Here is a 16,243-nt window from a genome sequence, read left to right as displayed (position 1 = left end):
CTGATAGTTCTTAGACTTAAACAGATTTTCTGTGTGGTCCAACACTGCCCTAGATATGAATCTAAGGCAAATAAAATGCCATCCATCAATCATTAGTACAGGGATGTTTACAGAAACATTATTAATAATAGTAGAAAAAGGAAAAAATGAACAAAATGTCAGTGATAAGTGAATAAACAAAATATCATATATACATAAGATGGTAATTACTCAGATACCTGCTATAGTTTGAATGAATCTTTAAAGCAAAGTGAAAGAAACCAAGCTTAAAAAGCACACACGAGATTGTATTTCATTTATATGGACTATCCAGAAAAGATAACTATAGGAAGAAAACAGAGACAAGTTTTTCCACACCTGTGTGAGAAGCACACACATGGTGCTTACTGAAGACCTGGCAATCATTAGCCATCAAGGAAATGCAGATCAGTATTGCATTTCATGAAGTGCTTTACACATGCTGCCATGCACTGCTTGTCTAGAGCACAACACTGCAGGGAACTTGGGAGAGACAGATACAAGCTACGGTTTGTCTTTGGTACAAGGTGAGGAAAGTATTCTAAATGATCAAGAGAATTGGAGGACATGGGCATGTGTGATCATAATGTGTGAATGCTCAGTGTAAGCATAACCATTGGCCCAGGCAAGTGGGACAAACTACTTTTCAAGACATGTTATAATTGTGGTTGGAATATTGATGTGTTCCACAAATTGAGAAATTTTCCACAATTAAATTTTTTGGAATCTACTTGTTGATTTCACCAAATTTTTCAATCAACATCTTGAGGGCACCCTTGACCTCCTTGTTCCTCAGGCTGTAGATGATGGGGTTCAGCATGGGGGGCACAATACAGAAGAGAACAGACACCAAGATGTCCATGTCCAGGGAGTAGCCTTCACTGGGCCTGTCATAGTTGAAGTTGGCTGTTCCAAAGAACACCACCACCACAGTGAGGTGGGATGCACAGGTGGAGAAGGCCTTGCTCCTGCCCTGAGCAGAGGGAATCCTAAGGATGGCAGAGATGATGCAGATGTAGGACACTGCAGTGAACAGGCAGGGGCTCAGGCCGATGGTGGCACTGGCCACGTGCAGCACAGACTCATTGACAGAGGTGTCTGAGCAGGAGAGCTTCAGGAGCAAGGGGATGTCACAGAGGAAGTGGCTGATGTGGTTGGGTCCACACAGAGTGAGTGTGGCTGTCAGCACTGTGTGTGTCAGAGAATTGACCAGTCCACACAGCCAGGAGGCAGTCACCAAGGAAGCACAGACCTTGGCACTCATGAGAACTGGATATTGAAGAGGGCAGCAAATGGCCACATAACGGTCATAAGCCATAGCGGCCAACAAGACACCTTCAGTGCCAGCGCATGTGACAAAGAAGAACAGCTGGGAAAGGCATCCGTTGTAGGAGATGGTCTTCTTGTCCCGGAAGAAGTTCACCAGCATGACTGGCATGGTGGTAGACGTGTAGCAGATGTCCAAGAAACTCAAGTTGCTGAGGAAGTAATACATGGGCGTGTGGAGAGCAGGACTGACCCTGGTGGCTGTGATTATGAGCAGGTTTCCTAGGAGTGTTGCCAGGTAGATGACCAGGAAGACCAGGAAGAAGAGGCCCTGGAGACTGGGGTGGTTGGAAAATGCCAAGAAGATGAATTCAGTGATGTAGGTTTGATTGTTCATTGGAAACGGTGTCACAGCTATGAAACAATGAAGAAATCATGTTGAGAATCTATTCTGCCTTGTACAGAGCCGATGGCAGCTTCCTCTGCCTTGCACCAAATGATCTTCTAGGGAATTATTAAAGCTAACAAACAAATTCAGAAAAATTACAGAAACTAGATCAATGGTATTTCTAATGTGCTTAAAGTGATGATCCCAAATGTTAAAAAAATTCCATTTGTAATACATCAGAAAGAATTAAGTGCTTCGAATCACTGTTACTAAGGAATTAGAAGGCTTGTACACTGAGAACCATAAAATATTATTGAAGTGAAAGAAAGCCAAAATAAATAGGAAAATCCTAGGTTTTTTTGAGAGATATACCTAACATTCTTAGGATGTCAATACTAAGAGGAGCGAGCTACAGATCCAGTGCTATCCCTGTCCTCACCAGCAGCATTTTTCACAAAATGGAATAGTCTCTTCTCCAATTCATTGGAAATTCCAAGGTGTGCTGGAGAGTCAAAGCAGTGTTGAAAGAATAAATTTGGAGCGTTAACCCTTCCTGACATTGAAACGCATTACAAAGCACCAATATATAAGAAGGTACAGGAGGGGCAAACCTTTGGTGCAACTGTTAAGCTACTGCTTGGGATGTCCACATCCCTGGCAGTTTGAATCTTCACACTCCATTTCCCGATCAACTTCCTATGATGTGCACTCTAGGAGGTAGTAAATGATGACTCAGGTACCTGAGCCCCCACAACCCACATGGAAAACCTAGATTGACTTCCCAGCTCTGTACTTCAGCCTGGCCCAGCCCTGGGTGATATGGGAAGTGGGAGTGAAACAGCAGATGAAAGATGTCTGTTGCTTTCTCGCCCTCTCCCTTCATCTATCTATTTCTTTCTCCCTGCCCCTACCTCATTTCCCTCTCTTTCTCACTCTTCCTTCCCCTTTTCTCCATTTCAAATAAAATGAAAATAAATAAGTAAAAATGTCCAGAATCAGTATAAGGACAGTCATAGAGACAATTGAAACTGTAAGTGAACACCTATGGATCATTGATTTTTTTCAACAAAGATGTCAAAGTTATTTAATGGGAAAAGTATGGTCTTTTAAAAAATGGTTCTGGAAAAATTGGATAACCATATAATTATAAAACATCTAGAAAAAAAATTCAGCAAAACATTAATGCCATTGGTTGTGGCAACTATTTCTGAGTATAACATCAGAAGCATAGATATCGAAATAAAAAGAAGTATAAATATGAAAAGAAAAATGAATAAGGTGCATTTCATCAAAATTAAGAAAATGCTATCAAAGGATATTATGAAGAGTTATAAAAGACAACCATTAGAATGGGAGAAAATATTTGAAATAAGATATCTGGTAAACATCCTCACTGCTTAAAGATCTTAGAACTCAACAGGTGCAGTGAAACCCAGTTTATTCAAACATGTGCAGAAGGCGTGAATAGACATTTCTCTAGATAAGGTATACAAATAAACACTTGAGAAAATGTGCATCAGGATTAGTCACTAAGGAGGGTAAATCAAATCCCCAGTGAGGAGTGTGCATTAAGACACCTAGTAATTTAAACACTTTTGTCCCGCATGAGTGTACCTGGATTCAGTTCTCAGTCTAGCTCCTGGTTCCATCTTCCTGCTGATGCAGACTCTGGACTCAGCAGTGATAGCTCAAGTAGTGGGGTCTGCCACCCACAGGGGAGACCTGAATGGCATTCCTGGATCCGAATTAAGCCTCAGCCTTTGTAGACATCTGGGGTGTGAATCAGCAAATGGGAACTCATTCACACTCTCATGCTCTATCTGCCTCTCAACTAAAAAAATTTAAAAATTCATTGAGATGTCACTTTTTACCTATTGAGTAATAAATGTGAAAATGTAGTGAAATCTGAACCTTCATGCATTGTTGATGGAAACATAAAATGGTGGAGCTACCGTGGGAAACAGTTTACTGGTAGTTCAGGAGGTTACACATAAAACTATGACATAACCCATCAATTCCATTTCTCAATATATAACCAAGAAAATGGAAAAAAGATATTTAGATATTTGAAAATCTAAATTCACAGTACCAGTATTCATAATAGAAGGCTTAGGTGGGACTCTTGTGATTGCAAAAATTTATAGAGTGAGTGGTAGTAATTGCTTTTTGTGTAACACAACAGTCTAGTTGTGCTGGAAATCTTCATGTCCTTTTCAGAAACCTTTAAGTTGTAAGTGTGTGCTAGTCTTATTTCCATTACCTACTGCAAAGAGAGACTTAAGTTTGTTAAAAAAAAACAAACAAACAGTAACATACATTTTTATCCAAATTCATGATGTTGGAAAGGTAGACAGAAGAGTCGTTTTTATAAGTTGATTTCTAGGCTTATTAATAGAAAGAAATTAAATCCTTTATGAAAGGGATACCCACAAAGAGAAAATAATGCATATTGGTATGCAACTAAACTAAACTAAACTGACTTTTAAATGTTTAGGGATTGTTGAAAATGTGACTTCTGAAGTTGTAACACACACTGCTTATTTTAAATGTTTTAAAATATGATTTAATGTCAAATCTCTGAGAAATACATGTGTAGGTTATAATATATGTATTAAGTATATATGTAAATATTAATAATTCTATCTGTTTACATATTTATTCATTCAGTGGAATTAGCATCATTGAAATAAAAAGCATAATTTTGCTTGGTCTAAGTGGCCAGTATAAATTTTGTGGAGATTCCCTTAATAGGGAAAAGGCATGTTGATTTTCAGCAGAAGTTAGCAGAAAAGCAGAGGAAGTGCATTATCAGAGAGCTGGAGAATTTTGCAGTGGAAAGTCTGCATAAAGCACTGTGGAAGAGCATGCACAGTGCAAAAATGCAGCAGTGAGAGAAAACACCACCAGTGGTTTCCATGGCTGGGGGTGGGTCAGACTGTAGTAGCTAGTGTCACTGGTGCTTTTGCTTATAGTAGAACTTTGTGGACCACAATGTCTTCCAGTTGGCCTGGAGCTATAGCAGGGAGCATATTGCCATGAGGGACAAGCACATTACTTTCTCCCAGTATCTCAAAAAAGGTGCCCTGCAACCAGGGGGGAGGTAGCATCATCTTAATGTGAGTAAAGTTTGTGTCAACTTGAGTGTGCATATGTATGACTAGTGAATTTTACCAGAGAGATAAATCTCCATTTCCCATTAACTTTGAGTCTTGCCTGGAGGTTTGGCAGGGGGCAGAGTACCCAGTTAGATCTTTGAGATATGCACATCCCCCCAACTTAAACAGGATTTGGGGCTCAAACTGCCAGGACAAGGTGCACAGTGGCCTTCAGAATGCTCTGCTCTCTGGGGATGGAGCACATTCACAGGGCTGAGTGTGGATCCCATTCACTTTGTGACTGTGGGAGTCTTGAGCACTGTGACTGAGAGTTCTGTGAACTCGATAGGGTGTGGTGTGCAGTTCAGTCTCTGAGTGATCACTGTGTCTGGCTTTAGAGGTTCAGAGATTACTAATTACTAGGGTGGATCGTTGCAAGTTTCGCACTGAGGACTGGACAGCTCCTTCGTGTGATTCATGCACTGCCATGGGTGGAAGGTGTCTTGACTGTGGGCTAATTTGTGGATTGATCTTCTTGGAAGATAGGTTACTCTAGTAGACCTGATCACACCCTCCCCCTGTGGATAATAGAGATCTACCACATCCAAGATGAATGTCACACTTGGGCACTGACAAGAGCTCCCTGACTCCATCTGCACACACATCTGGATACCCATGGAAAGAGCAGTCACTCAACTAACCGAAAGAGACATAGTTCAAAGATAAAAGCATAAGAGGAGAAGGTAACCGGTCTTTCCACAAATGCCTAAACATAACCACAGAAAGAGAAGAAACAAAATAAGGAAAACAATATGACTTCTCAAAGAAGACAACATTTCAACGTTAAAATGTGATTAAGAGATTTAGATTTAGAAATGAAAATGAGAATACTCATAAACCACACAGAAAAAAAATACAAGATGAACAGGTATTTCTCAAAGAATTAAATTCAAATGGCTGACAGACATAGGAAAAAAAATGTTCAAATGCACCAGGCATGGTTTATCTCCCCCTACTCAGAATGGCTATCATCTGACAATCAGAAAATAATAAATACTGGTGAGCATGTGGGAGGGAAAAATTACTCTGCCACACTGTTGGTGGGAATCTAAGTTAGTACAACCCTTGTAGAAGACAGTATGCAGATTCCTTGGATATCTGAAAATACATCTACAATATGAACCAGCCGTTACACTCTTGGGAATTTGTCCAAACAAAAATGAAACAAGAATACATGAAAGTTATCGATAGCATTTCAATTTAAAATAGATAAGAAGTGGAATCAATCCTGATGCCCGTCAAGAATTGTAGCATGTATATTCCATGTTATGGAATATTACTTAGCCTTTAAAAGGGATGAAATCTTGACTTTTGTAGTTAAATGGATGCAGCTGAAAACCATTATGCTTAGTGAAATAAGCCAATCCCCCCAAATTTAAATATCCTATTTTATTTTTACTTGTTTCAAGTTATGTTATGTGACCAAGCAAGCCTGTAAATATAGACTTATTAAAATTATATCTTAGCAAAAACTGATAGAAGGGAGCAAGAGAGACTGGATGGAGCAGGAGAATGAGGGAAGTGGGATTGTCTTCTTATGCAATGCATAAAATCTATTCTCTTTATACTGACAAAAACAGGACTAGATAGGAGTTATTTTCATTTCCTTATGTATATATTATGCATGCTCACATTGTTGGCATAGGGCAACCATGGTAAATTCTCTTTATCACCTTCATCAAACCCTTGATTGTGTCTAACTCTGGACACTTATCTCTTGGAACTGACATGCTATTACATGTGAATAGGCAACCACCATCTCAAATTCTCTGGTTTATGACAGTGATCTTTCTCTCCACTCTTAGATGATGATAGCTTTTATAGAAAAAATTATATGTGGTGAGAATTAGTTTTCTTGGTTGAGCTAAATACACAAAACTATCCAGTGTGAAAGAAATTTTGTTAAATTGAAAAGAAGTATATTTTTTCATGGATTCATTTCCCAAATGGCTGGTAGGGCAGAGCTGGGCCCGTCCAATCCTGGGGACTAGTGTCTCATGTGGGCACAGAAGCCCAAGAACCTGAGCTACCATCATGCCACTAGCAGGGAGCTGAATCAGAAGCACAGCATCTGGGAAATGAACCTGTACTCATATGGGATACCAGCAGCACAGGAGAAGAATTTGCCTGCTATGGCAGCACTGGCCTTATAAGTAATTTTTAAGAAAAAAGTTATTTCCTCACAGGACACAAATGATCATTAAGTCAACCAAAGTCATGAGTATAATTGTAAAATTGTCACACAGGAAAAATATCATGTCCATATCTAATTCCAATTATACAAAAGGATAAACATTTTAAACGAAATTTTTATTTTATGTTGCCTAAGAAATGTGTGTATACACACATATCCATTTGACGATTAATAGTAGCAATCAAGAGATTTTTTTTCTACAAGAAATTACACAACATTTGAGGTGTCTGAAGAAGTTTATTTCTTGCTCTGGATTAGATGGGGTTTTTACTTTGTCCCAGGTTAAAATTTGTATGGAATTTAGGATCAGATGAAATAGAGTTTATCAAATGGATAAGTGTTTTTTAATCTGCATGTAAAATGAGCCATTTCCATCAAGACATGTGGGGATCTTTTCCAACTCAAACAGCCTATGGTTAATGATGTTCAGATGGCTTAGCTTTTTCACCCATCCTGGTATGTAAATCTTTTGCAACCTTTGAGATTATGCAGTTTACCTGAAAGTGGACCATTGTATTTTTTCTATCCTGTTCTATGTATGATTAACACCATCACTGTACTTCCCATTTCGTACTTATTGACCATATTCTTAACTTTGAGGCACTCTTTGTGGAAAGCTTCATTAATTCTCAAATCAGCTTGGACATAAGTACTGTTACTGATCCTATTTTGCCTGTGAGAAAACAGGCTTCCAAGGATTAAATGGATAATCTTAATTCAGAGCCTCCTCCCGCATCATACAATGTATCAGTGGCTGGTGACCTACTAACCTCTACTTATTTGTTTCATTTCAACTATTTCTTGGTAATTTTGCTTGGCCAAATTGTCAAATTCACCTTGAAACAGAATCTCCTCAACCATGAACTTAATGGGATTGGCATCTAATCTTCCTTTATTTATAGATCACAACTTCTTGTTTCACTAACCTTAAGCTGTATCGAAAAGAGTTTTATCAACATGTTTCACATGTTTTGCTCCATAGCAGGCTACCCATTCTACAGAAGTCTTATAATTTTGTAATAGCTGAAAAATTCCTCTCACTGCATGACATTGAAATCATGGTAACCTCATATCCCAATATATTTCTCATGTGTTTGTGGTGATGCAGAGGTACCTAGTATCTTGCCAGTTGTATACAAGTGTAGCCATACAATCACATGTAGTATGGCATGCTTGATAATAAACAGCAGTGGATGTGAGGGTGATCTAGCTGCGACATCTGTCACCCCATTGATCGCCAGGGAATTAATTGCTGATAATAAACAACAATGATACATGTTTGAGTATTTTTTGATTCTTTGCTTGTTTATTTTTCTTCTGTCCTTTGTGATTATTATTATTTTTCTACTTGCCACTTGCTGTTATCAATACCCAATGGAATGTTAAAAGTAATCAATGTATAACAATAATAATAAAATTTAAATCATCTTATTGTACTCTTCTTCTACTTTTCAAAAGTTTTACTGTAAAACATAAGTTGTTTACGCAGGTCAGACGTGTTGACTGCATCTCTTAGTTGCATCAGGAGGCACGCTATCTGACCTAAGTCATCTAGGCTTATGTAAGAAAACATAATGTTTTTAGACAAAAAATTGTCTAACACCTAGTGACGTACTTTTCAGAGCGCTGCCCCATTGCAAAGCAACACTTGAAATTACAACCCTGGAGATGTTCAAGCAAGATAAGATTTCTGACCCAAAGTAGGAGTGACAATCATTTTAATTGATTCTTAGAGATCCTTTCAGCCCTAAGATTCTGTTGTATTCTCAAATGTCATTGCATAGAAGAAAACATCATTGCTAAAGTCCGTGGAAATAATACTGAAAGCTTCCTTGGTATCGTGTCTTGCTAGACATAGATTTCTGTATTTTACTCTGAACCTTTTAAATATTAGTAAAATTTTTATTTTGAAACATAGATTCATAGGAAATTACGAAAAATGTACAAGGAGTTATCTTCATTAGCCTTAAATATTTTATGGGATTTTAGCTCCTGAAAATTTTGAGTCAAAGGCATATCAGATGAGAAGGAAGTGCCGTCACCTTTGCATCAGTCTGCCCAGCACCACTGGCACTGAGTGACAGGAACTTTTCAGCTCCATTATAACCTCCTGGGACACCTGTTATATATGTGACCTACTATATGCCAAAACACTTACAATGCATGACTGAGAAGTGCTTCCTTATTTAGCATACATTTGGTTGGTGAAGTAAGAAGTTGCAAGGCTACAGAAAGTTTGGTATGTGTCTTTACAACACTTTATTTGTACGTACATATGATTGGCCAAAAAAAAAAAAAAAAGAGAGAGAGAGAGAAAAGCCAGGTTAAAAAAAAATCCCAATCCTTTCCCCCCATTCATAGCCTTCTCCAGAAGTCATGTAATTTTTGATAACAGGAGCCAAACTGTAATATGTGGCTGTTCATGAAGATACTATGCAAGGTAGTTTGAATATGCAATATCATGAACCTGTCACAGCTTCTTTGGTTTATTCGGATTATCAAACAATGAAACTGATATCAAAGTCCACTACTATTGAAATTTAATTCAGTGCATTGATATTGGTGAGATGATTGACCACTTGACTTTTCTACCAACTTTTCTGCCTCTGAGCAACTCTGCAGCAAAACATACAGTGTGCATCAGCCAGAGATTTCTTACCATCTCCCTGCCCCGAACATGGCCAGGTTTGAGAAGTAAGAGACTATATAGGAATTTCACATGGAATTGCACTCCTCCCTCAGACTGTTCCACAGACAGTTTGGAACTACTGTGAAATGCCGAGCCCCCTCTCGCAACGTAGATGAGCAGAATGTAGGACTGACTTCCCTGTGACAGGGCACCTCAGGTCCTTGACACTGCCATAATGGAGCCTGATTGCTCTAGAGCAACTTAATTCCCTGGCTTTTGAGATTAACACAGACCCAAAGGCTGGGCCACACAGGCTTCTCACTCACAGCCCAGGCAGGAAGCCAGTAGAACCAAAAGCACAAAGTTCGGTGCTCTGGTCAGACCTACAGAGAAAGCAAAAGTTGTGAAGGGACATTTTGGCTAACCTCTGGGGGACATTTCTGTTCAGCAGTCTTGAAGCAAATATCTTACAGACCTGAGAAGGGTAACAGTAAGTGTGTGAATGGGGCACCTTGTCCCCTTCTCTAGAGGGAACTTAGTGGTCACATGCCTCAAAACACTGTTGGTTCCAAAGGAAGCTGTACCAGCACCGGCTAACTTCCCAACTAGAGAATGGCAGTTCTTCTGGCTTTACAAGTAGTAAATCTTCAAAAAAGAAAAATGAAGGACAGTGAAGTGATTTAGGAATAATCTCAAGCCTATGCCACTTCTTTACAAAGTATTTATTTTTATTTATTGTAAAGGTAGAGTGACATGGGAAAGAGATCTCCCATCTGCTGATTGACTCCCCTAATGCTTGCATTAGCTGGGGTTAGCCCAAGCAGAAGCTGGGAACCTGGAACTCAACCCATGTGTTCTGCATCAGTGGCAGGGACTTGAGTAGTTGAGACTTATCTGCTGCCTCCCAAGATGCATGAGCAGGAAGCTGGATCAGAAACAGGGGAGCCAGGGCCTGGACTGGCAACCCTATGTGGCATGTGGTCATTGAAAATGCTCTTGCACCCCTATGGTATTCTATAAAAAGGGATTGGGGGGATTAAGTCATTTGGAAACTTTAGAGCTTTGTTATAGTTGGTCAATTTCTTGCAACAGATTTTCTGAACATCAGTTGCAGTATAAAATGTGAGCCCATAGTTGGGTGAATAAAAAACTTTCCAAATGTCGGTGTTATGCAAGTTTAATTACTTATTATTTGAACAAATTTCTGTGTGTCCCTACTATCATACTATAAAGTATTAAAGAGAAACGTGGTTGAATGTTTTCTGTTTGGAAATTATTGCTACTATCCTGCTTGTCAAAATTAGGATTAGTGCTTGTAGTATGTACTATTTACCTTGAGCATATTTCCCCCTCCTATTATCTCGTTTAGAGAATTCGGGTACCCTTTAGGCTTTCAAGTAGACAAGTGTTAATGCCATTTCCATTCTGGTTTTATGATTGCTATTTTAGAAATTGGTACAAACAAATTGTAATGAAAGCCTCATGAAAAGAGTAATGAAAAGTATAACTGTTTAATAATACCTTTTTAAGGGGTAAGTATGTCTGACACTGGATAGAGATTTTTCAGATGTGATGGTAAACAAATAAGTTACTTACCACAAACACTCACTGAAAGCCTTAGACTCCTTTGGGGTTCGAGCTTGCTGAACTATGGTGAAACTGACTGTTGGCCTGTATTAGCTATAGGAGGGACCTGTCCTTCAGGAGATGCCTAATGCACAGTCATGGCCTGATGCAGCAGTCACAGATCCTCTTTGATCTCTCCATACTTCACTTTCCTAGAATGGCCCATGGGCTGTTTATAAATGCCCGAGGACCAGCCTTTTGGAAGTGTCTGTGGACACTGTCTCTCAGTAGCTGTTCCGGGAGTCCTTAGAGAGTATATGTGACTCATGGTTAACAACCTGAACAGAAACTATGGAAATGACGAACAGTGAATTCTCTGTTGGATTCATTAAGGTCGTGGTGCTCACCTTTCCCAGCATGAAATGAGGAGATCAGCTTCCTATCTCTACTGGGACATTTATGGGTAAAGCTCATTGTTGGATTTGTAGCTAAATATTGACAGATTGCCTTCTCCTCACCATCAATGAGCAAAGGGGTCTGTATAAACGCAGGTGTACTTGCCTGTTTTCCCCATGGTGTTCTGCTCATCATGGTCATGGGCCACGGATCTAGACACTGTGCTGCATGTACCTGGAGCCACAAAACTGATACCATACCTGCTGCCTTAGCTTTAATGCTGCTCAAAGGGATACAGTGGTTCCTTCCTCACTAGCATGCCTTCTGTGTTCATGGCCCCTGAATTCTGGTGCTGAAATTGCGCTTGACCTCGAGATGACACAGCTTATTGCGGAGTTCAAAGGAGAAAAAGCAGAGTCATGAAATGGCCCTAGAGGAGACAAATGGAAAGAAGGCTATAGATTTGAAAACTTTGCAGTATTTTACTGCACTGAAATCATGACAAAAACAATAGCATCAAGAAATAAGTCTTTAAAGCTCAAAATTTCCCTTCACAATATGGATTTTTTGTACTTATAGGAAGGAAAAGCATAGCAATGTTGTTTGTTAAAGGCTATAGGAAAATACAGATAAAAACAATAAAATACATTTTGCATACTAGAATGACTTAATAAAAAACATAACAAGGATGTGGAGAAATTGGAAACCCCATTCACACTGATGGTAGTATTGTGAAACTGTGTACTTAGATTCAGTGTGACACTTCATCAAAAGGCTAATTTCAGAGTTACCGTGTGATCCAGCAATTTTACTCTTACGTGTACATCCAAGAAAGGTGAAAATAGAAGCTGACCAAAGACAAGCACAGATATTCATAGCTACATCGTTTATAATAGCTAAACGTGGTAGTACCTGAAATGTCTATTAACAGATGAAAGGACAAATTATATGTGATTTACTTATAAAATGGATTACTATTTAGTACAGAAAGTGTAAAAGCACTGACACATGCTAAAAATGAATGAAGCAGAAAACCATTATGATAAACGGGGAGGCACAACAGGAAAAACCACACATTCTCTGTTTGCGCTGATGTTAAATGCCTAGAATAGACAAATTTATTGAGATAGAAAATGGATTAATGATTGTCAGAGAAGGAGGTTTTCAAGAAGAATGATAATGCTATTAGATTGGGGCATCATTTTTGGATGGTAAAAATGTTATGAAATATTAGTTCATTGAAGAGAATATAATCCATCTGAAATTACAGTGTCTAAAATGCCTAACATAGGCATAGCCATTTTCCTTGATTGAAAGGAGCATAATGCTTATATAGCGATGTTATGCAGTAAGTGAGCTCTTTTATAATTGTAGCTGGAATGTTCATGTTTTTTCTCAGATTAAGTAATATTCCAGAATGCTGAATATTGTCTAGCTGCTGAACATACTGGAAAGCCCATGTTTTTCAGTGACCTGTTTTTCCAAATGTTTTTTTAAATTGGAAAAATTTACAGAAAGAAGGAGAGACAGAGAAAAAGATCTTTCTGCTGGTTCACTCCCCAAGTAGCTATACTGGCCAGAGCTGATCCAATCTGAAGCCAGGAGCCAGGAACTTCTGCTAAGGCTCTCTCCCATGTGGGTATAGGATCCCAAGACTTTGGGCAGTCCTTGACTACTTTCCCAGGCCACCAGCAGAGATTTGGATGGAAAGTGGGACAGCTGGGAAACAAACGGAAGCCCACACGGGATTCCCAGTGGGTACAAAGAGAGGATTTAACTACTAGGTTATTGTGCCATGTTGTGGGCTAAGGAGTTGATTAGCTCTCGTTGGCCTGGGCAGAAACAGGAACTAGGCTTGTGGCTAAAAACACCTAGACTAATTGGACTCATCTGTATCCAATATCCTGCTAAATGAGGATGTGGGGAGAAGAATATAAAAGGAGAGGAGAAGGAGCAATAAAGAGAGACTTTGCAGAGACTTACACCTTCAGTGGTCTTCTGTGGGTACTTCATCCCCAGACACTCTCCCTCTCCACATTACTGGATCTGCTGGTCGGAACAGTGCCAGACTCTTCAAGGTGCTTCTTAAGAGCATCCTTGACCTCCTTGTTCTTCAGACTACATTATTTGGTTCAGCATGGGGGCAACAATTCAGAGAGGAAACCAAGATGTCTAGGGAGTAGCTTTCACTGGGCCTGTCATAATTAAGGTTGGCTGTTCCATAAAATACTACCACCACAGTGAGATGGGATGCACAGGTGGAGAAGGCCTTGCTCCTGCCCTGAGCAGAGGGAATCCTAAGGATGGCAGAGATGATGCAGATGTAGGACACTGCAGTGAACAGGCAGGGGCTCAGGCCGATGGTGGCACTGGCCACGTGCAGCACAGACTCGTTGACAGAGGTGTCTGAGCAGGAGAGCTTCAGGAGCAAGGGGATGTCACAGAGGAAGTGGCTGATGTGGTTGGGTCCACACAGAGTGAGTGTGGTTGTCAGCACTGTGTGTGTCAGAGAATTGACCAGCCCACACAGCCAGGAGGCAGTCACCAAGGAAGCACAGACCTTGGCACTCATGAGAACTGGATATTGAAGAGGGTGGCAAATGGCCACATAACAAACAGGATTTTCCTAGAACAGTGTTGTCTCCTGTTTTCTTTCCCAATAAAACTCTGTGTGATCTGTCATGGTGATTTTGGAGGTGGATCACAGCTGAAATATAATGCTAAGTATTATGATCCTCAAGTTTAATTATGTTGACAGTATGGCTGACAATATGGCTGCCTTCTCTGGGATACTTGTCTAACCTGTAGTTGCTGAGCTCTTAATGCCTGTATTGCAGGCTGATACCTCAAAGGGTTTTGTTTGTACGTTTATGGTGTGCTTGTGCCTTCCCACTGGTCATGGCTGCAGTAGTTCTTACAGCTCCAGCTAGCAAAAATCCAAAGACCCTTTTTAACTCTGAGGAGAGGAGCCTTAGTATCATCGAAAAGTGTGATTTCTCCTGGAGCAGTATACCTACCTCAAAATTGGACATTGTCTATACACTGGTAAGAAAGAACAGATTTAAAGAAAAATGTTGGTAAAGTCAAAAGAAATCCTTCCGGGCTGCTACAGAGCTACGGATGGCCTGAAGTGCAAAGAGAGAGGTCGGTTAAGAGCTGTCCTAGATGGCTGAGATTCTGGAAAGACTGGGGTACAGCAGCTGTTCATGGATCCCACTTCTGTGTGGAGGTTGCTTGCTTGCCTGGCCTGAAGGTGATTTTCCCTGGAAGGAATGTTCTACTTTCCATCCTCCACAGTCATTTTAGCCATTTCCTTCTGCTGTGGTTTATACTGCACATGCTTGAGCAAATTAGGGTGACAGAGAACAATGGGAATAGAGAGTGGATTATATCATTGTTCCAACTAAGAAAATGTTCGGAATGGAAGTGAAATTTGGGAAGAGATCTTCTAAGGCCTGGAGTTGGCCTGTTTTTGCTTATGTGGGTCCTATTATAATAGGAGAGCATCCAGGATCAGGGGAGGTCATGGTAGAGAAACAGAAGAACTGTGTTTCTAGAGTCTAAAACAATCAAGGAACTTTTTAACCATAATGCTTGATAGATTTTCTGAGTCTAAATGGAAATCAAGATTGCATTTATGGTTCATATTTGTCTTATCCAACTGGGACTATATACCAACAAGTCAGTCTACCCTGGTCAGTCTTTTGCATCTAAGATGGCATATTCTGCAGTTGGTCAGGTTCTCCCAACTTGCTGTAATACAAGAGAGAGAGACAGAATGTTTTAGTATCCATTGGTCTCCATGGAATTATGTTGGGATCCTAAAAAGCAAGAGTATAGTGAGGAGTGCCATGGTGAGATTTTCTTTGCAGTAATCTATTTAGGAAATCTAAGAAGGGAAAATATTCAGATATGGGTATTTCCTGAAAGGAAGCAAGAGTGGTTTTCTCTGGTAAAACAAATCAAGACTAGGACAAGAACAATGCAGGTTTCTGTCAGGAGGCAAGCACCGAGAATGAGGGGGCAGTGGGGCTTACTTAAGTCTGTTATATTGTTATATTAAAGCATTAAAGTAGAAATATGCTAAATAAACAACAAGGTACAGTAGAAATGTGATTGGGGAGGCCAAATAAGTGAGAGCTAGAGCAAAAACTAGTTATAGATCACTTATGTTAAGGAGTTGTTACTTATCTGGAAGTCTTTGGGAATGAAATGTTTAGTTTTTCCAATAGTGTAACGATAAGTGCAGTTTCTGAAGACTCCAGGAGGTGTAGCAGCTTTTCCTGTGGAGGGTCCTGAGGACCAAGCTTTACTGTGGAGAAGTATACCCAGCCAGGGACTACTTGAAGGTAATTGGAATATTCTGAAGCACCTGGTATGACCCCTTCTGTTTTGGGTTCAATTAGTCAGAAAATGATTCTTATTTCTAGATATTAAACAAAAATAACTGCAGGAGCTACTTGAGGCAGCACCTCTTGAGTAAGTGTGGTTGGTAGTATCTGATTTCCATAATCAGTTACGCCTTCTGAATCTGCTGTGAATTAATAACATACTTGAGACAGTTTTGTATCTCAGAATCAAATACTTCATCCGAGGCAAAGAAAGTCTTTACATAGTTTATCTCATCAGGA

At 39.8% G+C, this 16,243-nt stretch overlaps 1 protein-coding gene and 1 pseudogene across 1 annotated transcript; both read right to left on the bottom strand.

Annotated features, from left to right (window-relative positions):
- Positions 1-745: 745 nt before the first annotated feature.
- On the bottom strand, positions 746-7,882 carry LOC121168744 (olfactory receptor 1052-like). Its single transcript, XM_040999055.1, has 2 exons — positions 7,792-7,882; positions 746-1,698 (listed from the first exon to the last, which is right to left on the bottom strand). The coding sequence occupies exons 1-2, from the start codon at positions 7,880-7,882 to the stop codon at positions 746-748; spliced, it is 1,044 nt and encodes a 347-aa protein (XP_040854989.1).
- A 5,739-nt stretch (positions 7,883-13,621) lies between these two features.
- Positions 13,622-14,644, bottom strand: LOC121168742 (annotated as a pseudogene).
- Positions 14,645-16,243: the final 1,599 nt, after the last annotated feature.

This window comes from Ochotona curzoniae, unplaced genomic scaffold (assembly GCF_017591425.1).
Source record: "Ochotona curzoniae isolate NIBS_2020 unplaced genomic scaffold, NIBS_Ocur_1.0 scaffold_1037, whole genome shotgun sequence".
NCBI classification, from domain to species: domain Eukaryota; kingdom Metazoa; phylum Chordata; class Mammalia; order Lagomorpha; family Ochotonidae; genus Ochotona; species Ochotona curzoniae.
The sequence above is the reverse complement of the archived record's forward strand: the minus strand, read 5'-3'. Positions and strand labels throughout refer to the sequence as shown.